Here is a 26,549-nt window from a genome sequence, read left to right as displayed (position 1 = left end):
TACACCTCCTCCCTACACATCCTCCCTACACCTCCTCCCTACATCTCCTCCCTACACCTCCTCCCTACACCTCCTCCCTACATCTCCTCCCTACACCTCCTCCCTACATCTCCTCCCTACACCTCCTCCCTGGATCTCCTCCCTACACCTCCTCCCTACACATCCTCCCTACACCTCCTCCCTACACATCCTCCCTGCACCTCCTCCCTACATCTCCTCCCTGCACCTCCTCCCTACATCTCCTCCCTGCACCTCCTCCCTGCACCTCCTCCCTACACCTCCTCCCTACACCTCCTCCCTACACCTCCTCCCTACATCTCCTCCCTGCACCTCCTCCCTACACCTCCTCCCTACATCTCCTCCCTACACCTCCTCCCTACATCTCCTCCCTGCACCTCCTCCCTACACCTCCTCCCTACACCTCCTCCCTACATCTCCTCCCTGCACCTCCTCCCTACATCTCCTCCCTACATCTCCTCCCTACATCTCCTCCCTACACCTCCTCCCTACATCTCCTCCCTACACCTCTTCCCTACACCTCCTCCCTACATCTCCTCCCTACACCACCTCCTCCCTACATCTCCTCCCTACACCTCCTCCCTACACCTCCTCCCTACATCTCCTCCCTACACCTCCTCCCTACATCTCCTCCCTACACCTCCTCCCTACACCTCCTCCCTACACCTCCTCCCTGCACCTCCTCCCTACACCTCCTCCCTACATCTCCTCCCTACACCTCCTCCCTACATCTCCTCCCTACATCTCCTCCCTGCACCTCCTCCCTACATCTCCTCCCTACACCTCCTCCCTACACCTCCTCTCTGGATCTTCCCCTGCTGAGGCTAATGCCGCCCTGTCCTGCATTCCCTAGTGGGGGGGGGGTAATCTTGCCGAGGTCCTTCAGTTTGTTTTCTAGGTGGTTTTGTCTTGGTGGTGGGGGCCTGCTGTTGAGATGGGAACATTAGATGGGAACAGAGAGTCCGCGTGGCTTCATAGTAACGGGAAAGGTCTGGAAGTGACATCAGACTGCTCCGGTACGACCATCATGGTGCAGTCCTGCTCTCCAGAGTTTTGAGTTGTAATATGGACAGGAATGAGTGAGGATTCTTCATTAAGATGTGTTTTGGTCTGGGACTGGAAGAGGGTAACAGGAGTCATCTGTGTGATTAATCAGCTTGTGCATCTCACACGATCTAAGGTTTACAATCTAGCTAAACATCTTTGTCCAGGTGTTTGTCATGTCCTGCTTTTTTTTTAGCTACATTTGATGTTTTCTTTCTAACTGCTACACTCCTCAAACGCAGCAGACACTTGGCAGGAACCCATCACACACTTAAGTGTGCTCACCAGTTCACTCCTGTACCACACGCTCCATGTCAGCTGAGAACACACACTACATTACTGCTGTAAATCAATTGGATACATTTAGAATGAGGATGAAACCTGAACTGGTGGAACTGGTTTCCCTTCATGGTGAGCAGCAGCCGCTCGGACTTGTGAGAACCGCACAGCACATCCGAGTTGACAGCTGAGGTGTTTGTTCAGCGTACGCTGCAGAACATCTTAACAGTGTAAAAACTGAAAGTTTGAGTGAGTGTCTTGGCTAATGGCACCACGAAGGGCTAGAGAAATGTTCATTAGGGCAGAAAAGTGTAACAGCCGAGGTTCTGGTCCGTTGTTAGCCCCTGCAGCACGTGGCAGCCCACTGACGGCTGCAGCTTGTTGTGGTTTGAACCCTTAAGTTGCTATGAAGTCTTCTCTTAAGATTATTTTTTAATAAATGAAAAACGTCTTATTGAAGTGTTACTGGGACAGAATCATTCTTTACAGGAATTATTCAGAATCTTAACAGTGGTATGTACATTCTTTAAGATGAGTATGTGTGTGTACTAATTTCACTGCAAATGTGTCTAATGTGTGTGTGTGTGTGCATGCACGTGTGTGTGTTTGTTTGTGTGGTCCCAAAAAACTTTTATACAGTGTACACATGATCGTGTTGAGAGATCACAGGTTTCAAGCCTACAGTAAAGTGATTGATAAATGCCTCAGACCCCTGACCCTTTCAGGTGTGTGCTTTTAACGCCACGCGACCCTTAACCTCAGACCCCTGACCCTTTCAGGTGTGTGCTTTTAACGCCACGCGACCCTTAACCTAAGACCCCTGACCCTTTCAGGTGTGTGCTTTTAACGCCACGCGACCCTTAACCTCATTCCTTTCAGAGGTTCTGCTGAACCTCAACTGTTGCTCGCCAGCCAGAGTGTCTGGGACTTCAGAGGATCGAAGCAGCATTTCTGGGAAGATCCTGAGGACGCTCTGGTCTTTGTCTCGCGAGCCTGTTGAATGTCTCCACATCGTCTCATTTACGACTGGGACTGATTCTGTCGGCAGGACCTCGCTGCGTCATCCTGCACATGCTGCTCCTGATGCCGTGACGGTCCACTTCTGTATTTTGTAAAAAGGGGTTCACATGTTTAAATAGTTCCTCTTTGATGATTTCCTCATTCAGATATTATTTGTAGGGGAAGTCTGCTGTTTGCTCTGTGTGTGTGTATGTGTGTGTGTGTCTTTGTCTCAGTGTTGTCACTCTCTTAGTCACTTCTGATCAGTGTTTATTATGAAATTTAGCTTGGGTTCACATAGGGAGTTTGTCTATTTATTTGTTTGCCTAACAAATTTGTTTGTGGTTTTCACACCATTTGTCCACATTGCAACTATGAAGGAGACTGTTGTCACCACCAGACGCACGTTCGCCTCTGTTCTCACGCCAAGCTGTGGTGGGTCACGCAGCCCTGAGATTATTATATTATATGTTATGTGTGGTGTTGGAGCGGCCACGCGGGGCAGGCCATCGTCCCAAAGCCCCCGAGTCATCTCACGCGGCCGCGTAGTGCGGTGGTGGTGGAGGGGGGTGGGTGGGGGTTTGGGGGGTGTTGGAGGGGGATGGGTGGTGGTAGGTGGGGATGATGGAACCCAAGCCAGCCGTGCCGTGCAGGATCAGGACAGGATGTAAACACGGCAGGCTGGCTCCATTAACGCGTGTTTATCCACACACCCGGAGCCATGCATTTGAGGCCTCATTAGTCATCATGCACGCACACACACACACACACACACACACACACACACACACACACACACGCATGCTCGTGTTGTTAATGTTGTTATTTTGTTTTGGTTTACTTTGCCATTGTTGTTTTGTTGTCTGGCTTTGACCCCCGTATGTTTTACTGTCCGTTTACGACTGTTGTCATCACGGCACGCTGTGCTGAGACGTCTTGGGTACTGGTTCATTGCTGCCATCTGAATCATCTCTCTTTAAACTCATAGCTCACAGCGTCTGGTGCCAAAACACCCAAGTGACATTCAGAAGCCATTTCAGTGATTTTGTATTAGCTAAACCGCTAAGATGTTAAAAAAAAAAAAAAAACATCAATTCATGTTTTAAGATGATTTAGTCATGGACTGAGTACCTCTTCATCAGATATACTGGGATGTGAGTCATGTTTAGAGTCATTGTAGGGATTTTTTTTTTAAAGCTGACCGTTAAGATCTGATTCACTTTTCTCTTAAATCAGGAAAATACAATCCATATCACTGTAATAGCTTTGACACTTTTCTCCTGTTTATGAGGAGCACCTCTTTCATTTTTGTGTGACCAGAATCTTCCCTTCCGATCAACCCGTTTCATGGGTCGTTGTGCATTGAGTAAGTTGATATGGGTCAGTTACATACATCGAGGTGGAGAAGAGACCCTTCCTGCTTCTTCCCATTACATCATGCCGTTGTTGTAGCCGGCTTCCTGAACGTATAACTGTGTCAATCAATATTATTCCGTGTGAGGATCAGGTGGAGTTAGCCGACCCTGGAAATCCAATACAGTGTTCATTTAACCCCACCCCTGAAGTCATCTTTATAATGTGCGGGTATGTGGAGGTGGTTAGGCAGCCGTGAGTTACTGCGGCAAAGAGGCCTGTAATAAAGAGGATGAGAACAGTTCTGCATGTGAAGTGTTTAGGGCTTGTAATCGCTGCTGGTTTAACACCGGCAGAGTGACGAGGGGCTTTACAGATGGGACTTTAAGGCCAGGATAAACAATTAAAGATTCAAACTGCAGTCTGGTTGTGTTCCTACAGGATGTGCTGTGTGTGTGTGTGTGTGTGTGTGTGTGTGTGTGTGTGTGCGCGTGCGTGCGTGCATCTATGCCTTTAACACGAAGGCCACTCGTGGAATGACACGGGGAAGTGTGTGTCCACGCCCCTGCCCTGCCCACTCACTCGTGGAATGACACGGGGAAGTGTGTGTCCACGCCCCTGCCCTGCCCACTCACTCGCTGGAATGACAAAAGCAGAAATGACATTCCCCGTAACTCCTTGGCCTCCATGTCGTAATGCCACACGCTTGACATTTGCTTTTGATTTTATCTTTTGCGCTTGACACACTCAATACTTGACCTTTGAAATGTGCCTGTCCAAGATGAGCACACTTTGAGTTCATTTAGGTAATGATTAAATTAGAGTGGAGAATTTAAGCTTTGAAATGCCCGCTGTTGTGTTAGAGAGGTTAGTGTTGGGGTCCACCTGCAGCGTAAGCCTTAAGAACCAACCAGTGACGACACGATGACATATTCGCTCTTCCTCTTTCTCTTTTGTGGTTGTGGTCTTCATCACACACACACACACACGGTCATGTGCCACAACGTGCCAATTCTTGTCAACGCTTGGTAGTGACTCACTATCTTTGAGGACGTCCACGTACGGCAGGACGTACACAGGTACTGGGCCTCTTTGAAGTTTGAACAGAACTTCCCTAATGAATTTAAATGACTCGCACAGCACCTTTCTCAGTATCAAGAACAGTTTAAAGTCAAAACACTGGTTAAAGGCAGCAGCCAACCGCGTACACACAGGCCCCTGGAGGACCGCATCAGGTAGAGGGAGAGGAACACAGCCCCGGTGGGCATACACTCTTCCACACAAAAGGTTTCATTTTTTAGGGGATACAGTTTTTTTTTTTTTTACCTAATCTCCATGTTTTTGTGAGAGGGTCTCTCAGAGACCCACAGGGAGAACATGAGAACTCCACCCAGATACAGACACGAAGCCGAGACCCAGGAGGTAAGTATGCTAACCACCATGCTGCCTGTTAGCGTTTCCCCTCCATTCAGCTGGAGTTGCCTGAATTTACCACACAAATAGTAAGCGTACCCCTCCCTCGCTCACATCCCCCCCCCCCCCCCCCCGCCATCCAGATGTGCTGTCTGAAGCTGTATCAGTGGTCATACTGTGTTCTACGAGTCCACGGAGGTGACCTTACAGCGTCATCCAAAAGTGAAGTTATTACTCCCTGTTCTTCTCAGATGCCCTCAAAGTGGAGCACAGCCAGTGAGAGAACATTGCTGTGTCTAGTTCCAGTTTGACGAGGCCTGTCACCGCTGCCGTTTTACTCCAGGGATGCCCGAGCCTGTCTAACATTCCCTCCCGGACCGCCCCCTCCCCTTTACCCCGCCCCCTGTGCTATGCCCCTCCCCCAACCATGCTGTTTCCCAGCCCAGTGGAGTTATAATAGGTCATAGTGGAACTACAAATTCGAGACAAGGCGAGATGTGTTCAAACCAGCTGCATCCGTTTTAAATATGAAAACTATGCTGTGATGTGTTCTGTGTGTGTAAGTTGCTTAAAGAAGTCATATTCGCGTATAGAGTCCTGAAGTTTAGTTCTGTTGTAGTCTGCAGTGTCAGTAAGGGAGTGATACAGTAGTATCCGTGTTGATATTTATGTATTTGTTGTTAAAACTGAAGTGAATTAGGATACCTTTCATTTATGTATTTATGCAGCTGTAATTTTGTTACACTGAAGTATTACGTCACATCACACATGACATTTATATAATGTCTTGTGTGGTTATAAAGCATCTTCATGCGGTGCTGAAGGTCCCCTTAACACATTCACAGTGAGTACTGCTTAGTGCAAAGGTCATAATTACCCAACAGGCTTTGGCCTTCTCAAGGAATCAATGTGTCCCGACGTCTGGAGCACCTGCCCTCACTGATGAAGTAGGAATACACAGAAACAATCGCCATTCCGTTTCCCCAAAGTGCGTTCAAAACGGCTGCTTCCGCTTTAAACAAGAATGTATTATTAAGTCCTTCCTCAGGCTGGGATACAATAGGAGCATCATTGATTTGTCTTTTGTCTTTTCTTTTGGAAGCCCGAGCTGTAAATAGAGGCTGAGAGTAGTGCAGGATCCCTGACGGGGCTCCGGGGCCCTGGGGCCCCGTGGGGTGGGTGCTGCTAGTGCCCACACTGGCCAGCACACACAACTGGACTGGCCAGCACACACAACTGGAGATGATGGATTGGGAAAAGGACGAGGTGAGAGGTTTGTAATTATAGGGAGAAAAACAGACAACTGTGTTTGTCAGGAGAAGAGAAGAAAAGATAAGTAGGTGGGGGGGGGGGGTGTTCACACCTTTTGTGTGTGTGTGTGTGTGTGTGTGTGTGTGTGTGTGTGTGTGTGTGTGTGTGTGTGTGTGTGTGTGTGTGTGTAAGTGTGTTTGCTCAGCACGTGAACTGTGAGTGACTGGCATGCAGCCTGTGGCTAGTCTGGCTGCAGGAAAGATGCTGACACTCATAATGTGTACACACACACACACACACACACTCATATGCACACACACACACACATGCGCAAACGCGCACACACTCTCACAGACGCACACACTCACATGCACACACACACACACACACACACTCACATGCACACACACTCCTGCTGTATCTCTGGGTAGAGCTCATGCGGTCGGAGCACCATTCGAGATGCTCATCCACAGCGCATCCTCTGATTGGCTGAGGGAGGAGGGGAGGAGGGGGGCTCTCTCCCCTCCCCCTGCTATATGTGTGTGTGTGTGCGTGCGTGTGCTAGAGAAGGCAGAGAAGCTGAGAAGAGACGATAGCCTCTCTTCACCAAACGCTGAGCGGAGACTCCAAGCGTTCTCCACTGCTGCATGCCAGGGGACCTTGCTTACACACACACACACACACACACAAACGCCACCAGGTGCCTGCCTCCGCCAGACACCCCTCTTCGAGCTAGGAGGTCTCCTCACCTGCCGAGAGGCCCCATCCACCAGAAGGAGAGCGACCGCCCGTGTCCGCGCTAGCGTCTATGGGCCTCGGTTCTCACCCCTGACCCAGTGCGTCCGGGAGGTCCAGCGCGAGGCGTCCGAGCCCTCAGTCAGCAGGACCAGATGGGGCGGCAGAGCCAGGAGAGCGGGGCAGGGGGGGGCGGGGGCCGCATGCAGCGCTCCCAGAGCCGGCTCAGCCTGTCGGCGTCCTTCGAAGCGCTGGCCGTCTACTTCCCCTGCATGAACTCCTTCGACGAGGAGGACGGAGGTGAGGGGGGGGGGGGCGAGGGGGGGCGCAGACTGCCACGGTGCGAATGGGACGAGCATTGGACAGGGGCTGTGTGGGGTGGTTTGTGAGACAGACCGCAGGTGTGTGTGTGTGTGTGTGTGGGGGGGGGGGGGGGGTCTGGGAGCAGATGGGGTCACATGATAATGTCTCGCTTGTCTGCTTGTATTGGAGAAATGTTACAATGTGCTTATGGGGGGGGGGGGGGTGTGCATTGTGCTTTAGTTAGACATAGATGCCTTTTGATGTGATTTCTTCTCAGTGATTCTGCACTTTCAGTTTGAAAACCCAGTTTTCTAGAACATTGTTTGCAGTGTCCGGGTTTGTAGCCTCTGCAGTCCTTAGCATGCAAGCGTTGTGTTGCAGTAGCGTTGTGTTGCAGGAATTATGCATGTGCTGCTGTTTAGAATAGTAGCTGATTAAATGTGTGTGTTGTCCCTTTAATGAAATTAAATTAATGAAATATGAAATGTGCGTGATGACTTTGGATGATAGTGGTTCAGTGTTGCAGCTTCACTCAAGGTGGCTTGCATCGAAAGAGCACGCAAGGCTGTATTCTGACCTTGAAGCTTCTAACATTCTCTCTCTCTTTCCCTCTCTCTCTCTCTCTCTCTCTCTCTGTCCCTCTTTCTTTTTCCTCTCTCTCTCTCTTGCTCTCTTGCTTCTCGGCATTATTAATACACCAGTGAGCTCATAATCTCATGGATATTAGTTGGAGTAGCATTTTTAATCTTGTTTAAACCAGATCTGTTGGGAGAATCTTAATCTAAAGTAATCTTAAGAGTAGGCTGTTTCAGAGCTCTCCAAGTCCAGGTTGAATCTTTTATTCTCTCAGTAACAAACGATGTCATAACTCCCCGTCCTCTCTCAGCAGCCCAGCCAGGCATCCTCCGCCTGGTCAGATATGATCAAAGATACAGTCATCATCAGTAAGGCTCACCCGATAGACACTTCCTCCTGCAGATGAGATTTGGAAGTAGTTATCTTTCAGAGGTCATTAGGAGACTCTTGTAATTGAGGGATAATTAGTCCAGAGGCCACAGAGAGTTTGTTTGTGTCGCTGGTGTCACTGGAGGGTCAGTCTGTGGACAACCGGGGAGACTGGACAGGTAGTGGGTGGACAGTGAATGTAGATGAATTGTTCTGGGCTCAGCAACTCTGATCCAGGGCACAAGGAATGTGTGTGTGTTTATATACATGACTGTGCAAGTGCTTTTGTATGTCTGGGTGTGTGTATGTCTGCCTGCATCTGTGTGTGTGTGTGTGTTTCTGTATGTGTGGTTGTCATGGAATCCTTATTATAGACCATTTTGTCACAATGCATTTTTTATGTATTAAAAGTATTTGTTCTCCTTTTATAAAGACATAGCTAAATTTCAACACATTAACAATGTCTCTGTTACAAAACTTCACATAAAGCTCAAGCTACAATAACAGGTTTGTTTATGTTAATGAGTTCATATTAAACATCCATTAATCATCTGACAGACATGTTCAAAGTTGCATAAATCATTGAGTATGCACCCATATTTTGATATGAATGCAACAAAATCTTTCAATTTTTTACTTTTAAACCTTTTTATGTGTAATTTTTCGAATGTAGTCTTCAGAAATTCTATTCGTCATGGCCAGCAGTGTTTACCTCCGGTGTTTAAGTCCCCAGCAGTACGAGAGGGACCTGATCAGTACGCGTATATTCATTGCACCTGGGATTTAGCCTGAAAGGCTACAGGAAGGATCTCTTCCAGATGACACCCGACATACTCGTAAAACGTCGCCCGTTTGGCATTTTCATCCTGTCGTGAGCAAGATGCCAGGCGTGGGATATGCTGTTTAAGATCACCATGTATCTCTCTGTGGTGGGATGTCTTCGCTCGGGTTACCTGCAGTGCCCGCCCTGCTAAATTATTCATTGAAAAACTGGAATGTTAGAAGGATACTATAAAATGGCTGAAATGCTGCTGTGGATGTGCGTGAGGTGCAGTCCTATCACGACACACGTGCGTCTGGGACGGAGGTCTTTGAGAAGCGGGTGGCGGGTGGCACGGCGGGTGGTGGCGTGACTCGGTGTGAATGCCCAGCAGGTGCTGTGGCAACAGAGGGTGAAACAGGACGTTGTGCAGGTGTGCGTCTGTGGGAAGACGCAGAGTGTCTCGGAAGCTCTGATGTGCAGATGACAAGTCTGTCACCTAACATGAGCTCTGGCCTGTGTGTGTGTGTGTGTGTGTGTGTGTGTGTGTGTCACTGTCGGAACATCCTGCTCTTTCATTTGGTTCCTATGGAGTTCTACTTGTTCTGCTGTGCTGCATGGTATAAGCCACAGGCCCATCGGTGACTGGCGAGCTACAGAGGGCTGCTGGTTTGGGCTTGACTCTGTATGGCGCGAAGAACTGCTCCTTTGTCTCGGGAGACAGATGCTGTCCTGATTCACTCACTCTCTTGCTGTTCCTGCGTTCCTCGGCAGAAGCAGGTGGAAAGAAGCTGCGTAGTACAGTCCAGCGCAGCACGGAGACGGGCCTGGCCGTGGAGATGAGGAACAGAATGACCCGGCAGGCCAGCCGCGAGTCCACCGACGGCAGCATGAATAGCTTCAGCTCTGAAGGAAAGTAAGTAGCACGCACGCACACACACACGCACACTCTCATACAACGCGAGTGCATTTATTCAGGATCTTCACAAGGGTCTTTACCCAAGAGTCTTTAGCAAGTTGTTTCTATTGCAGCCTTATTTTCCCGGGTGTGCGACTGTCCTCAGACAGCCAGTTCAGTGACTTCCTGGATGGACTAGGCCCTGCCCAGCTCGTGGGCCGGCAGACTTTGGCCACACCTCCGATGGGTAAGCGGCAAAAATAGAGCCCTTAATATACAGATACGGCTCCATCACCTCACTGATTAGACGCCTGCACTGACGAAAGTAAAATTCCCACAATTCCCACATTCACAAAAATCGAATGACACCCACGTGACACTGGATTCATTATTGCTTACAGGTGACATTCAGATCGGAATGGTGGAGAAGAAAGGAGCTCTGGAGGTGGAGGTTATTCGGGCCAGAGGCCTTGTAGGGAAACCAGGATCCAAATCACTGCCAGGTAAGATCTCTGCTCAATGCACCAATGGCACCAACGGTGTCCTACCAAAACCCCCATCTGTAGCTAAATCCTGCCAAACCCCATCTACTTTTGTCCAGCCCCTTACGTGAAAGTCTATCTTCTGGAGAATGGAGCATGCATAGCCAAAAAGAAAACAAAGGTGGCACGCAAAACCCTGGACCCTCTGTACCAGCAGCAGCTGTCATTCGAGGAGAGTCCAGGAGGAAAGGTCTTACAGGTGAGCCACATGTCCATCCTGGAGGACTCGTTCGAGGGAACGACCCTGGACAGCTCATATCCTATTCTGTTAACACTTTGGTTGGATATCTTTTCTGTAATGAACACTGATTTTGCCTTGTAAAGATCGAAAGCTATTTCTTTTTTCTTTCTGCCCACCAGATCATCGTGTGGGGAGACTATGGGCGCATGGACCATAAATCATTTATGGGAGCCGTCCAGATACTTTTAGACGAGCTGGACTTGTCCAACATGGTGATTGGCTGGTTCAAGCTCTTTCCTCCTTCTTCATTGGTGGACCCAACATTGGCCCCTTTAACTAGAAGAGCTTCCCAATCATCTTTGGACAGTGGGTCCGGGCCATTTGGTCGCTCATAGCGGTGAGCTGAGCGGTAGCGTTGTTGTAGCAGCAAGTGGGCAGGACTTTGAGATTGGCGGCGGGTCGCGCCCCCCCCAATGCCCGTAACACACTGCATGCTTGGTGTCGTGTCTTCTGAGCTCGTCTCTTAGGGGTGAAAATAAAAAGCGGTCCTGTGTTTGCTCGCAAAAAAAAAAAGAAAAGATGATAAGAAGAAAAATAATAATAATAAGTAAATAAATATAACCTGAAACCTCGCACACATCGTGCATGAAGAACGCCCCCTACAGACGGGGAACAGGCAGAAGACGGAAAGTGGAAATGGACTGGTGTTTAGTCCTACTTGAAGCCATTGGGTGTGGGTTTGAACTACAAACCACTCACTGAGTTCAACAGAAGCCCTGCTTTTTGAAACAAAAAAAAAATCTTCAAGTTTTCTTTTTCCTCTGCATTTGGTTCATTGTTTGTTTTAATGTTTGATGTGTTTGTTTGTGAACGGGCTAACAGTGTTTGTTCTCGAAGCCTGGGTCATGCCATGCTAACCGACCCAGAGAGGCACGCTGAGCACCTGACATGAGGAGACAACGCCGAAACGCGTGTTGCCATGGCAACGGTCGTCAATCACCCCGCACTCCCCAGTTATGCACACACTAGCTGAGAGAAGCGACTGTTTGTAGATTTTTAAATGCAATACAGAGAACGCCATCGTATACTGAGAAGTGATGATTGGAAATCGTCAGGATGAACTTTGATCATCGAGCAGAATGATTTCTCTGGTGATATTGTATGACATTTAAATGGGGCCTTTTTTTCTTCCTTTGTTTTTATTATTTGTTTTATTTCTTATTATTTAAAAAAAATTTGCATGGACACATGTTTAGCTAAACTTAAATAAAAAATTATTTTCTTGACTGCAACCTGCAAAAAATGTTTAAGAAAACAAAATGAAACAGATCACAGCCATTTTCAATAATTTTTATTATTTTTAAGATAAATTTCACTAGTGCATGGTTTTCATGAAGATTGAATGCAATGCTGTGATTCAAAAAAGAGAAACCCTGTTTTATCATCCTAAAGACAATTCTTTTGTCTAAACTGTATTTTTACAACATATACAAACCGAGAACTTAAAGAATTTAGATTTATTTACAGAAAGTCTTGTTCATGTAGAAAAGAAAGTAAAGAAAAAACTTTAAAATGATGATTTATTTCACTATTAAGGCAGAAGCCTTACAAAGATGATGTGCAAATTGTACGTGTTTCTTTTTGCGTCTCTTGTCCCCGGGTGGCTGTCGTACTTTTCATCGCTGCTGTCATCAGATAAGCCCCGCCCACCCCCATGTCTTTCTGGTGGTTTTGCAGGGGTTCCTGCATTTGTGCAGTCTTGTATTCTGTTTGTTCGCACCTCATTTTGAATTCAGTTGATTTTAACAAGCATGTTGAAAAGAATTTCCTGCAACATGCCTTGGGCACACCGTGCTACAGCACAGCATGTTTTGATAAAGATGATAGATGGAAGAAGTAAAAAACAAAAAAAATAAAGAACAAGATTTTTGCAGTTTCTTGTACAGTGCATGTCAACCATGTTAGTTTCATCCCTTACCTTGAATTGAATTTTTAGAAAATTTGGCCACACTGAGGCAGACTTCCACACTACAATTTTGAATTAAACATTCCACTCAATAATGTCACACTTTGTTGACAGTTCTTTAAAATTGTTTGGAAAAAATTTAAAAAGGAAATTTTTGTATCCTGTTGGAAATGGAATAATACCCCCCACCCAGCATTCCAGATAAAAGATCCCAAATTGGATTTGTATTGAGTTGAATCTGCATCTCATGGACTTTTTTGCAGTATTGGGCTGACAGTCAGGCAAACGTTGCACTGTCTGTCTGCTGGAGCCCAGTTGATGAGTAAGGTTGCATGATTTGGGAATTTGCCACACAACATGAATTTATAAACTTTAGTTTTCTTGCTTAGTTTTCAGAAAGTTAATTTAATATATTTTTGTTAGTTTATTTACAAGCCAAGATCAGTTAATTTTTTATTTTCTATTTTTAGTAATTATCAAAACTTCTCATATCTGGGAAGTAGATGACTCTAATTGTTATAATTTCTGAATAGAACTCTATGGAGACATTATTCCTCTGTAAATTTAATTATATTTTGGTGTTAATATCCCGTTTTCTCTCTCTCTAACACGGAATATATAATGTAGATTTCCTCAGATTTCAATTGTACATATTAGGTGTCATAAGTCATGGAATTTGGATGAAAACACAAACACCCATCTGTAGAGAACACCTTGTGGAACTGGGATAATGTCTCAGCCGATGAACGAGACATGTTGTACAACCTTTTGAATGCCTTCTTCTTCTTTTCTGGTGCAATGTGTTCATACCAAGGCTATGTCTTGGTCAAGTATGGTTGAGTACAGAGATTTATGTAAGTTATTTTTCAAATTAAACAATAAAAAATGGATAACACACTGAACTTGTGTGTTTGAAAGTTCTAGTGGTCACAACAACCCCAACCACTAATAAGTGGTTGTGCAAGTTCAAACAGCTTCTTACCTGGTGACACAGATAAGAATACAATCTAATGCTGCACTTATGACATTGTGGTTTACAGTAGCTGCTAACAGGCAAAAATGTAACTAAACATAATAGTGAAACATACATTCATTTTGATGTTACGGTTAAGGATAGTTATAGTACCCCCTACTACTATTACCATGAACTGTAAGGTTTCTTTGTATATGAACCTTAATGGGATGGTTAGTAGAATTCAACAAAGGTAAAATGTCCTGTAAGATCTGAATACCCAGTCCAGACCAACCATAAAATGAGGCTCTAAAATATAATTTGCTCGTCCAATCCAATACATGGAGTTACATGTTTGGGGGATTTTAGTCCAGTTTGGTAGTGAGGGGAAGGGAAATGAGCTCTAGTTCTAGACATGTGGTCTCTGCAGAGTTCTTTCCTCTTTCATCAGCTCATCTCCGTGGTTGTGGCTGCAGCGTCTGAGTAATCTCTTGGACGTTGTGAGTAAACATTGCAACTTTGACAAAATAAAATCACAAGAAAATGAGGAAATGGAACGCTTCCTTTTAAGACCGGACTCCACAGTGTCAGCAGAACCGAGCTCTGTGTGTGAATGCAAGGTAGGTGAAAACTTCAAAGATCTTTGAAAGGTGAAAATATAGTACAAATACGACTGTTGTATTAAGTACTGTATTAAGGAGATGGCATTAATTTAGAAGAAATATGCTAAATATTGTTGACGTTATTGACAATTGACAGTTTAGTGTTTTGTTGTGCTGTTCAGTAGTCGTTACTGAGCTTGTAGAGTGGTTTGAATTGAGTGAGGCTCCAGTTCATGGCGTGTAATGGTCTAGTTCAATTAATTTGATAAAGATAAACGTTCTGTACAGTACCATAATCACCATGTACAACAGAATCATGTTCTTGCTGCACCTCGAGAACCGTATCTCTTCCCACTGTTTCAGACTTAAAAGTGAACCTGTGTACACCTGTGTGAAACACACTTGTGCTTCAGATACAGCCATGAGCAGGCCAAGCTGGATGGAGCTCATCTCTTGTCTGATCACGAGCCTCATACTGGCACTGCTTCTCTTCTTCGGTCTTCAACTGCCCTTCCAATATGGCTTGGCGGGCTCCGTCCCTGTCACTGTTGTGTTCTGGCTCTGTGCGATGCTGGCTATGGGCCTTTCTCGGAGAGCTCGCTGTTTCGGGATTCTGTTGCTGATGTCCATTGGTTTAAAGCAGGGCAGAAATCTGCTCACCATGGCCGGGACGACAGCAGTGGTCTTCTTGAACATCCAGAATTCCCTGAGGAACCTCAGGGGACTTGCAAAGAGCCTCTTATGCACCATAAAAGAAAAGATACTGGATGTTAACCTGTCTCCACTCAACAACTATTTCCAAATGCTAAAGTGGGTAGCTACCCAACTTAAACTAGGCATACAAGGCCTAGACATTTCTGGCCGTTACTACCCATCCTTCAAATTTAATTCAACTGTGCACTCACAGAACTTCACAAATAAAATAGCTGAAGCTGAAAGGATCCTGAATGAGACCACTGAGAATGCACTTGCGACCATCAACCAAGCGTCCTTGGTGGTGAAACAAGTGTCGCCAGCGTTGGGCGTTGTGCTGCTGATTGTCTTCACAGCCCTGTACCTGAGAAGGTTTCGTTCTGACAGAGATCACAACAACATCTTCATCACATGGAACTTTCTGAAGTATGATGAAGAACAGCGACTGCTGGGGAGGCCCTCCGTCTTCCCGCTCAGCCGGAAGGAGTCAGAACGCTACATCATGGTTCCGTCCGCCAGGATTACGAGAAGGGAGGCAAAAGCCATGCTGAAATTTAGCATCCCAATCATGACCCACGTTATGACCTGGATGTTCTTCATAGGAGTGGATTCTCTGCTTTACTGGGTCATCACTGTTCTTAGGACACGGCTGGAGGAACTACAGCCCCTTCATGTCCCTGTGGTCCTAAATGCGAAGGTAAGAAACAACCTATGCGAAGCATGTTCTTGAATTTCAATCGGGCAGTCAGAGCTCTCCTCACTGCATTTACTTATTTCCTCAGATTGCCACCAAGTTCTCTCAGTCCTGAGAACTTTGCTTCTGTAGTCATATGTGGTTAAGCAAATTCAAGTCAGCACTTGTTCTCAGTGTTTTGCACGTTTGGTTTACTGACAGTTTTCATATTTCACCTACTGCCCTTTGTTGCTGGGGCAGATGGGAACATCTGTTGCAGGTATTTCCTACAATGAAGACAGAAAGATCTACAACCTTTCCTACGATGTGTCCATCTTTGAATGGAAGTGTTTACCAACTCCCGAACTGTGGCTCGACAAATCGCTTTTACCTCTATCAGGCATTCTTGGCTTGCTGGTCCTTTTGGTCATGGTCTCTTCAAAGCTTGACCAGCTAAGGGTTCTGACAGCTGAACAGTGCTTCGCCGATGTTGCAGAGAAGAGAATTGTGGTGCTTCACACGAATATCCTGAGCAGGAGGTCCAACTGGAAGGTGGAGACTACAAAGCCAAGCCTCAAATCTTTTACCACACAGGTTGGGTTCCTTACTTTTTTGTTTATAAATGAACAAAAATATGACCATATTCCACAGAATCTGGAATATGTTTCTCAAAGGTCTGCAGGTCATTAGGTATCTGGTTTGCAAGGCATCCTAATATCTGCTCATTTAAGAGACTACAGGGTAAGACATTCTATCTTTTAATCATTGTTCTTTTTCTCTTGTTTTTCCCCAGATCAGGTTCTGGTTTCCCATTTTGTTCCATCATCAAAAAAACAACCTGGAGAACATTACATGAGGTTTTTTTTTTTTCTTTTTTCAAATTTGTTAGTGTTGGTTTTATCTTACAGGCCTGAATAAAGATTAAGGTCTTTAACATTAAGGTCTTTAACCTTCTGTAAAACACATGCAAGTTGTACTGTGAATATAGATTCAGCCCATTTTGTAGACGCTTGACAGTGAATTAGCTGTGGGAAGAATATCAGGTTAAACTACAGCTATCTAGCTAGATAGACATAAGTTATATATTTTATTACCTAAAATAGCATCATTGTGTCTCATATCATATTTTCATATTTAATGTGTTTTCTATATTGTTAATCATCAATAAAACAAAAAGGCAAAATCACTATTTTATTTGGTATACACAGGAAGTCTGCAGATGTTTATAAAGAACATATATATTTTTTCCAAAATATGCTCATACATTCTGTGCTGCAAATTTTGTCCTCACTCCCACCAAATTCTGAATGTTTATTTGACAGAATTTGTGTCTGCACAAATGTGACCAATCTGACTTCCAATCTGAATGTGAACTTTGCAGGCTGGTTATGGTAACCAGCAGTCATCCTTGTGGAGATCGTTCCTCCTGGGCTTACAAGTCCAGGTTCTTCCCTCTAATTTAAACTGCCTTATGCCTAAGACATGACCTTGCCATTGTAGGGTTTCCTAACCATTGCGCTGGGCTTCCATACCTGAAATGCAAACATTTCAAATAGAAATGGATCACAAGATGCCCTTTAACCCAGAGGTCAACCTGGTGCCTCTGTGAGCCATTGAGCCATTGTGTGAGGGTCATTTATTGTTCTGTGCTCTATTCATTCAGCCTGCTCCAAACAGCAATTGGCTGTGTTTGTACTGTATGTATTATCAACCAAGTTAAAACTTGGAAACAAAACATGATCTGAAAGGAGATTATGATTTAAAACAGGGGTACTCAACTGGCGGACCGCGGTCCGGATCCGGACCCGAACGCAGTCCTGTCCGGACCCAGTCTCATTCCTGATTAACTGGATACGGACCAAAACAAAAAACCGTAGCATTTATTTCAGGGCTATTGAAAAAACATTCCGTCACGAGTGTTACGTTCGCCACCCCCGCTCAACAACTTACGTTCGCCACCCCCGCCGCACGGCCCGCACCGGACCTCAGGTCACAGGTATCTGCCAAAATTGGACCGCGGACAAATTTAGTTGAGTACGCCTGATTTAAAACATTTTTTTTTTATTCAGTGTCTTCCAGTTTTACTATAACCAATAATGTGGCAAGTTTCAAATGTCAAACAGCTTTTGTACCATCATTGATATTTCTTTGGTTTGAGTGCCAACAGTTTTGTTCCTTTATAGAAATAAATGAAAGACTGTAAGTGGTTTGATTAATGTAAATCAAAGGGTTTAAAACATAAAATAAACTAAATTAACCAGTAGATGAATTAAGAAGAACAGTTCAGTCTTGACGGGCAGTAGCAGGCCTCCTTACCTCCTCCCTTTGCCTGATTCTCTTATACACAATGTCAGCATAGGGTTTGCGTGGTATAAACCTGCCCTGGCCCGGCTTGGCCAACACATGGCCCCCCTCATACACCACTGTTCCTCTGGAGATGGTCACCAGAGGAACCCCATGGCACACCATGCCTTCGAAGATGTTGTAGTCCACAGCCTGGTGGTGCGTCTTCGCCGAAATCAACCTGCGGAGCACACATTCCAGGGTAGAGGAACGGTAATGCAGATGAAAGAAGATGGGAAGGTTACTACTGCACTCTTCTGAGCAACTACATGAAGAACTATGCTTCCATACATCTTGTGGCTCATGAGAATGGGTTAGCAACTCATAACAAAGAAACAAGCACACTTTAAACTTTGGTGTTTTGTTAAGACTTATCATCAACTTGTTACCATTAAATTAGATCTATTTTCACATGCTCACGTGAGCATGCACAGCTAATTAGCTGTCAGGTTCTTCATGGTTCACTGGGACCGGACGTGTCTCAGTAATGTCCAGGAGGCAATCAACACACCACTGCATTAGATAACGCAACATTCACAGCAGTCTAAAACTGACAAGCTCTCCAACAAAGACTTGATCTATAGGTGACTGCGTGGGTAAACACAGAGCTATGTTGTAGGCATACCTTGTCAAGCCATATATTGATAATATTATCTGTATTTCAAAACATGGCTTTTAATAGTCATTGCTGGATGAGTCATATCTGATTATTAATTATTGAATCACATGGACACGTTATTCGTCATATGTTAAGCGATATTTCATCGGTGTCGTCCGAATCTGTGCTGGGCGCTGGAAGCGGCCTACTTCGTGAAATGGAAACAGAAGTGCTTTATATTTATTTTTAGTCGTTTGACAGACGCTGCTATCCAGAGCCACGAATAAAAACGAGCGACCTACAAAAAAATTCACAACAAAATCTGTTGTGCAAAAAGTGTCTCAGCATCTTTGGCGCGATATCAAACAGACATCTGTCCGGCATGACGATAAATAAATATGTTACTGACAGATACCTCATAAAATAAGAAATGACCCCTTGTTTCTTGCCTTGAATAATACATAGGGGGAAAGTTGGCTAGGTGAATTTTAAGACGCGTGGGTGATAAAAAAAAATTGTGGAAAGCTGACATTATACAGACTATAGTCACGTTATCTGGCCAGTTGCTTTCCTGTCACCTTAATTTATAAATGTATGTAATAATTAAAAAAATTATGTTTTCCAGCAGTGGACGTTGCAATTTTAAGTTGCTTAAGGATTTATTTACATATCTAAACCACTGGAAGCAAAAAAAAAAAACATTTAGTCAGTGGTAGGGGAGGAACTAGCCTCTAGGGAGACTCCAGGGAGGGCGTCGTGGAAAGGGCCTAGCTGCGTCTTGCGTGTGTGTGTGTGTGTGTGTGTGTGTGTACGCGCGCGCGTGCATGTTCTTGTGTTGCAACTATTCTAAAAATCCACTCTGACGTTGTAGGTAAGTTTTATGGGTTCAGGCGTTACATGCGTTGCCATTTATGGCTTGACGGTTTCATCCAATACACAGACGTCTCTGCGTCATAGTCAAATGACATCATTGTTGTAAATGTGTGAGATTAGTGCCGACCGAGCACGTCCGACGGTAATACAGCGATATAATGAGATGCCGGCATCTCGGCCACGCTTCTCTAAACTATGATTAATTACATTCCACTACAGTGTTTTATTTAGAAGAGACACTATGCTATATCATGTAATTTTAACGCATAATTCCAGTTCATAACTCAACATTTTCAAGTGAAACCTTTAAAACGAAGGGCGATAAGAAAGTACCACAAACTGCAGTTTTCTAATACATTAAACTTTAAAAGCTATCATCTCATCTCAAAGTGCTTACACTCTCAGAATCCATTCAGAACACACTGTCATCTAAAGCATTCATTTATGCAACGGGGTGATGAGAGCATTTTGACGGAGGGGATCGCATACAATTATTTAGAAGAACTCCAGTAATAGTGGAGTAATCAGATCCAGGTATTTGAGGATGCTGAAAGCTTTGTTGTTACATTCTCAAATGCATGGGTTACAGGGAGCAGTGTGTGTCTGTGTACACAGTGGCTCCTCATTACCTGGTGGCTTTTGGGTCCCAAACGACCAGGTCTGCATCTGAGCCCTTGGCAATCCTCCCCTTCTGGGGATAAAGGTTGAAGATTTTTGCTGCGTTGCTGCTGGTGACCGCTACAAATCGATTTTCGTCCATTTTACCACAGTGCTGGAAGGCAGACGGACACAATGTGGGCGTTTTTGCTCCGAGTCCCCGGGGTTGCGTCACCCTTCACATACGTACGGGACTCGTTGAGGACTAAACTGAGCCAGAAGCAGGTCCTCTCCTGCTCCATAAATCAAGCCACAGCGCTTTCATTTTCAGCCGAGTAGGCAAAACTGACATGGACCCAGAGTTTACCTGGCGGGCACGCACATCCCACGCTACACCACTGCTGTGAGCTGAAGGAGAAACAGTATGCACGCTATAACTCAGAATGCACTATAGAACGCACTACAATGGTTAAAGGAAACTGTGTGCCTTTTTATGGTTGAGATGTACTAAAAATTTGCATATATATAGAAATAAGACGATGACTAGTGGGCACATAAGATTGGAAGTGGGAACCTGAACTCCAGCAGGTAAAAATGAACAGTGAATTTCTCTATTTGCTTTTTATCACATTAGAATGCGCAAGAACTTTTAACAAGACAGTAGTAATTCCACAAGGCACATCTAGAGTCAAAAATCACAGAGTGTAGTGCTGTAATTCCATTATGCAGTGTGATGTTTTTGTTAGTTTTTTTTGCATGGTTAGCCTATATGTGCGTCCTGTTATAACGTCCTGTTTACACAGCACTGATGTCTTAGAGCTGAATGGTAAAGCGTGTAAAAGAAGAAAGCCAGTGACTGACCACACCCTTCTCCCATATGACGGACAGCCGGTCCTCGACCCCGTTCACACCGTTTGGGATTTTGGTGAAGTCGTCCTTGCCCAGAGCTTTTTGACACACCGAGAACGTACAGTTGTCCGTGCCAGTCACGTTCAGGTCATCACTGCAGTGGAGAAAGCAAACGCGTTCATCAGCTAGTTGCCGAGTACAGCGAGGCTCAGAGGAACGGCTGTCCTTCCCTACTTAGCGAGGAGATCCATCAGGTAGCCGGGAGTGCTTGGGTCTGGCCTCAGCGGCGGCCCCATGACGAAACCTGCTGCATGGGCCCAGTCCTTGTGCCAGTAATGAGTGCCATCAGTACCCAGACCGGCTGCTATGGGCTCCCCGAACACAACCCGTCCTGCCCCCCAGAAACACGCCACACCACCACGGTCCAGAAGGCAAAGGATACATAACAACAGGAAATATATTAGAAAGGAAATTCCAAGAAATGTACAAGAAAACATAACTTATACCTCAAGCTGTCTGGTTTTAATTAGTCAGTTCAGCTACTGTGTTTAGTTTAATTCCTTTTTGGCATAACTGTAAGAGTTGACTGTCAATGTTTAGCATCGGCTTGAAACAGTCCCCACTTTATCACATCTCAGAGGAGCTGAAACCTTTACAAGCATGCCTCAAAATTCTGGCTCGGACGAGTCAGCTGGAGTTGGAAACGTTCTAAATATAAGGACCATTTCCAGTTCATGTGATTTTGAATTTTTTCGTTGCATGGTGTTTTCTGAGCATGCTGCCCAGCAAGCCTCGGGGGTCGTGAGGGGAACCCACCGTGTCTCCTGGCGTTGCCCACCACCCTCGCAGCTGACTTGCTCATGACGTGCACGACGTAGAGTGGGCAGTTGACGGTGTGGGCGATGGTGATGGCACGCTGGGTGGCCTCAGCCTCCACCTCCTCTGGACGACACATCTCGTGTCCCTCTGGCCCCGTGATGCCCAGGGACAACATCCGCTTGGCACCCTGGACACAAGCCCCGCCCACAACTGCTTCTGTGACAGACTGTGGCTTCTTCAGCATTACGTTACTACATCCTTTACACGTTGTTTCGGGAAATGTACATGAATTTTCTGAGCTATGTTTAGTCAAATCATCTAGGAGCTTTGAATCAAATGAACGCTATGAAGAAAACAGTAGACACCACTGCAGTACACAGCTGCTACAAAATAATGTACATATAATGTACATATAATATACTAATAATGAACTGCCTGTCATACACATTTAGAATAGCTCCTGATAACCTACAACAGCCAAAATTACCCACTGTTAAACATGTATTTGGTTCCCTCTAGTGGCGGAGAATGTTAAATTCCTAGTGTAATGTTTGATCACTGATAATTACCTTTAAAATATTGGCTGTAAAACTGGCAATACAGAGTAGTTCAAACAATGGCTTTTATAGACTCATAAATAATTAAACATAAGGACCCCATAGCTATAATTATATTGTAATCCATTTTTGTCTAGCCATACTTTAAGATGGAAATAATGCTATGTAGTAACAGAAGTTTAGATTTTTTAGAAGCTTCACTGGATATATGAAGACAAAGAACACATTATTAGTAAGAGTGTAAACGGCTACGTAAACAAATACAGGGCTTTTTACTTTAGTTCCTGAGCTTTGCATGTGGCCCTCAACCAAAACATTGTGTTACTACTCTAAATGGACCTGCCTATGAAACGTGTTGTACATGTGCTCTGTGTCTGGAACATGGCACGGTGATGTTGTGATGGTTCCCTTCATGTTTCTGCAGTCCAACATCTGTCGAAAGTCATCTGTCTAACGTCCGCCTGCGTTGTCTGTCTAACATCATGGGTTTCATGATTAGAGAATGCAGATGCATCGACCTCCAGGATCTGTTCATATTTATTCCACGAGGAGTCACGTTTGACGAGCCACATGAGATGAAGCAGATACTGTCAGTCACACACAGGCCTGTGATGTCCAGGACAGGAAGGTCTGTCCTCCATGTCAAAAGACATTTCACAGGCAGCAACAAGCTCAGTCCATTTGCAAACCTACTGCTCCCTCTGAATACAGCTCTCTGTCCACCCTGCCTGGTCCTTTGAAGGCCTTATTGAAATGAATTCCAATATCATTTCATGATCTCACTATCACATTGAGGAACTGTTTCTTATTCAGCATTTTTATTTCTTCCTATTTCTCCAGCTGAGAATGGCAGAAAGGTTCATCTAATATGTTTGACGAAGGATTTAGATGTGTTCTCACTTGGCTGTGTTTGGGGTCACTGAGAAGTTAATTATTCGCCACTGGCTGCCATGACCCCTGGCGAACAATCCATTGAAACCAAAGGTCAGTCTAGGTTTAGCCATTTAAGAGTGTGACCTTGAGAAGAATATTTTCTCATTTTAAACATTAATAGACATTAGTTTAGAAACTGCCTCATTTTGTCTCCCTTGATGTGTGTGTGTGTGTGTGTGTGTGTGTGTGTGTGTGTGTGTGTGTGTGTGTGTGTGTGTGTGTGTGTGTGTGTGTGTGTGTAATGTTACTGACCTCAGCAATAAGGTCTCCATTTTCTGCATGCACCTGAGCAATGGCACCAATGTCCTTACACTGGGAGAACGCAGCGTAGAGTTCATGGTCGCCCAGCATGAAGACGTCTTTATACGCCATGAACATCTTGAAGGAGTTCACTCCTTTCTCTCGAGCCAGAGTCTCCATCTCCTGTTTCACCTGGACGGGGGCGACAACTGATTGCATTAATCAAATGAATCGTTCAACATAATGTTAACAACCTCCTTAGGTCCTGAAACTTTAAAAAACCTGAAGGCTATTGGGTCAGGGCAGATGAGCTAGCTGTGGGGAAACATACTTGTTCACTCCACCAAGTAACAGCCAAGTGGAGAGAGTAGTCGCAGCACACTTTGGGGTCCGCTATGCTCCTCCATCTCTCATACGCCCCCAGGAGAGAGGCTCCCTTCTGGGGGATAGCGAAGTCCAGGATCATGGTGGTCCCACCTGCTAGTGCAGCCTGCAGAGACGGGGGGAAGACAAGGAGGGGGAAGCCAGTCTGGTATCTCCAAGGATTCAACGGAAATTTATTTTGTGGCAGAAGCTTCACTGAACTTCACAGGGACACAGTTCATAATAGAAGTTTATAATCATAACTATGTGCTATAACTTTGACCCACAGTTGAATGTCACATTGCTCACATTAGGGGATTTTATGGGGCAAAAAAATGTTTTATATCTTGGGTTAATGTCTTTCTTTTGCAGGACAAGGTAATGTAAGGCTGCCTGTATTGTACGTATTTTTTTTATGTATTTCAGACACGATAAAATTCTATATTATCTGCGGACGGCGCTGAATTTGCGCAAAAGACAATTTATCTAAAAAGCAAAGAAAACGAATCTTATATGACTTTTACCTTGGTACCAGTGTAGAAGTCGTCTACCGCTACGCTGCCCATAAACGCAAACTCCATGTGTGTATGCGTATCGATTCCTCCCGGCATCACCAGTTTGTCTCTGGCATCGATGACCCGCGTCCCAGCCGGAACCTCCAGAACCGGACCGACTGCCTGTATAAAGCCATTTTCAATATAAACATCAGCCATCTCAGAGAAATCCTCGTTTACAACTTTACCTCCTTTTACCAAAATTCCGCTTTGGCTTGTCATACTCGTATAACTGGTACTCGTATAAAAAAGAACAACCTATTCCCAGATATTGGGAAATTATAATTGTACTGAAATTGCGTTTAATGGTAAATCACAAGTTTGTCAACTCTCTTTTGCCACGGGCACCCTTGCTCCAGTGAGTCAAGTATAACCCTATACACGGCCCCCACGCTTCCAGAAATAACACACATTTCAGTTATGCCCCTGACTTTTGTCCTCTTTCTTTAACCAAGACAAAGATCTGGATTGTGTCAGCATGAGTCTGGTTAAGGAATGCTGTCAGAGAGGATCACACAAGTGCACAAGTGCATCCACAACGGATGCGGGTATAACCACACATTTTTTTTTTTTCAGAAAACTCCCATTTGTCTTTGGAAAAACCATCAGGTACTTTCATTTCATGATTTCTCATGAAGTAGCTCGTTACTTTACCTTAAGCACATACAGAGGTGTCAATTCCAGGTTCAGAAAGTAAAAGTCCTCACCAGGATTTTGCTCAAGCTTGCTATATTTTCTAATTAGTGCAATCCAGGTAAAATTAGTGGAATCAACACAATCCAGGAAGCCTGAGCAAAATCCTGGTGAGGACTTTTACTTTCTGAACCTGGAATTGACATCTCTGATATATTAATGTCTGTTCTGGTTCTGTTCTGTTTTAACACATCACATGATTATAATGGTACACATTTTCGGGTAAGTAATAGGTGAAGAACATTTTGTAACCAAAACTGAACACACACCTTTGGTTGCAATGGAGGGTTGTGAATATATGCTCAATATTGTAATTTAGAAACATTAACACATTTAATTGATTAGCAACATCTTATAAGATTATAACGTGTGGTGCCGTGAAGTGTTAGTCATCCTCTACCCTTTCACCAGTGGTCAGTTTCGAACAACAGGACTGTGACTTTGCTGGGTATTTTTGGGTGCTAGTCATTCAAACTCTAACCCCAACCACACTGCTATACCATACTTCGATTCCATAAATAACAGACCTATTTAGCAGGAGTTATGTGCATGACTTTTGCCGAGGCTAAGAACTGGATTGTATCAGCACGAGCCAACATCTGGTTAAGGAATGCTACCACTAAAAATGGCCAGGTTCAATTCAGAAGTTAACGAGTAACAGTCAATTAGTAATCTATTATGCAAATTAGTATATTCTAACTGGACCAACTTGTATCTTTTGAGTGCACTATATCTTTACTGTATCTTGGTGTTTTGAACTTTGAGCAACGAGGTCTTTTTGCATTCTCCACATGAGGGCGCTGTTTACATGTGTATGGGATAAATAGATTTTGAACTGGTAGAAGTTGCGGGGAAGGGAGAGGAGATGTTCACAATGTACAAATAAATCAGATAAAAAACGTGTCAAAAACCCTGTTAACAGCAATGCAGTGAAACCCTGTTAACAGCTGCTTGATGTGCTCATGTCGTACACTGCACTGATCTAATACAGCCTGAACAAATTAAGTTTTCACAATTCTTTACATACTGCAACTGAAACTCGGGACGTAGTTCCTGAAACCCATGCACCAATGCACACACACCTTTTACTCAGTGTTAAATGTAAATCTTCTTTGTCAAACCCTTTGAGCATGGAGGTAGAGCATTGAACATTAGAGAGGCGGGGCATTGACAATCAGAGAGGAGGGGCATTGAACATTAGAGAGGCGGGGCATTGACAATCAGAGAGGAGGGGCATTGAACATTAGAGAGGCGGGGCATTGACAATCAGAGAGGAGGGGCATTGAACATTAGAGAGGCGGGGCATTGACAATCAGAGAGGAGGGGCATTGAACATTAGAGAGGCGGGGCATTGACAATCAGAGAGGAGGGGCATTGAGCATTAGAGAGGCGGGGCATTGGCAATCAGAGAGGCGGGGCATTGAGCATTAGAGAGGCGGGGCATTGGCAATCAGAGAGGCGGGGCATTGACAATCAGAGAGGCGGGGCATTGAGCATTAGAGAGGCGGGGCATTGAGCATTAG

The 26,549-nt window shown here is 44.9% G+C and overlaps 3 protein-coding genes across 12 annotated transcripts in view; 2 read left to right on the top strand and 1 right to left on the bottom strand.

Moving 5' to 3' along the window:
- Positions 1-11,343, top strand: part of rims2a (regulating synaptic membrane exocytosis 2a) — a 126,015-nt gene extending 114,672 nt beyond the window's left edge. For 7 of the 9 annotated variants that reach the window (XM_077013092.1, XM_077013091.1, XM_077013088.1 and 4 more), the window contains 5 exons: positions 9,875-10,016; positions 10,133-10,245; positions 10,400-10,501; positions 10,600-10,739; positions 10,901-11,343. In XM_077013092.1, coding sequence (XP_076869207.1) covers positions 9,875-10,016; positions 10,133-10,245; positions 10,400-10,501; positions 10,600-10,739; positions 10,901-11,116 — 713 coding nt within the window. In that variant the 3' untranslated portion in view covers positions 11,117-11,343. Of the gene's footprint in view, positions 1-6,567; positions 7,393-9,874; positions 10,017-10,132; positions 10,246-10,399; positions 10,502-10,599; positions 10,740-10,900 lie in introns of those variants that run through there. The other 2 variants (XM_077013094.1, XM_077013093.1) reach the window with 2 other exon arrangements.
- Positions 11,344-14,500: 3,157 nt separating this feature from the next.
- dcstamp (dendrocyte expressed seven transmembrane protein) lies at positions 14,501-16,517 on the top strand. The gene is made up of 3 exons (XM_077013098.1): positions 14,501-15,631; positions 15,869-16,201; positions 16,401-16,517. The coding sequence occupies exons 1-3, from the start codon at positions 14,543-14,545 to the stop codon at positions 16,461-16,463; spliced, it is 1,485 nt and encodes a 494-aa protein (XP_076869213.1). The 5' UTR covers positions 14,501-14,542; the 3' UTR covers positions 16,464-16,517.
- Positions 16,518-16,867: 350 nt separating this feature from the next.
- On the bottom strand, positions 16,868-24,759 carry dpys (dihydropyrimidinase). Of its 2 annotated transcripts, XM_077013096.1 has the most exons (10): positions 24,745-24,759; positions 24,304-24,456; positions 23,748-23,906; positions 23,429-23,608; positions 21,684-21,873; positions 21,102-21,258; positions 20,880-21,021; positions 20,051-20,193; positions 17,924-18,131; positions 16,868-17,139 (listed from the first exon to the last, which is right to left on the bottom strand). In XM_077013096.1, the coding sequence occupies exons 2-10, from the start codon at positions 24,388-24,390 to the stop codon at positions 17,083-17,085; spliced, it is 1,323 nt and encodes a 440-aa protein (XP_076869211.1). In that variant the 5' UTR covers positions 24,391-24,456; positions 24,745-24,759; the 3' UTR covers positions 16,868-17,082. The 2 variants fall into 2 exon arrangements, with proteins under 2 accessions (XP_076869211.1, XP_076869210.1); XM_077013095.1 differs by lacking the exon at positions 24,745-24,759 and having other exon boundaries at positions 24,304-24,736.
- Positions 24,760-26,549: the final 1,790 nt, after the last annotated feature.

This window comes from Brachyhypopomus gauderio, chromosome 7, assembly GCF_052324685.1.
Source record: "Brachyhypopomus gauderio isolate BG-103 chromosome 7, BGAUD_0.2, whole genome shotgun sequence".
Classification (NCBI taxonomy): Eukaryota; Metazoa; Chordata; class Actinopteri; order Gymnotiformes; family Hypopomidae; genus Brachyhypopomus; species Brachyhypopomus gauderio.
This window is presented reverse-complemented; position numbering and strand designations above follow the sequence as displayed.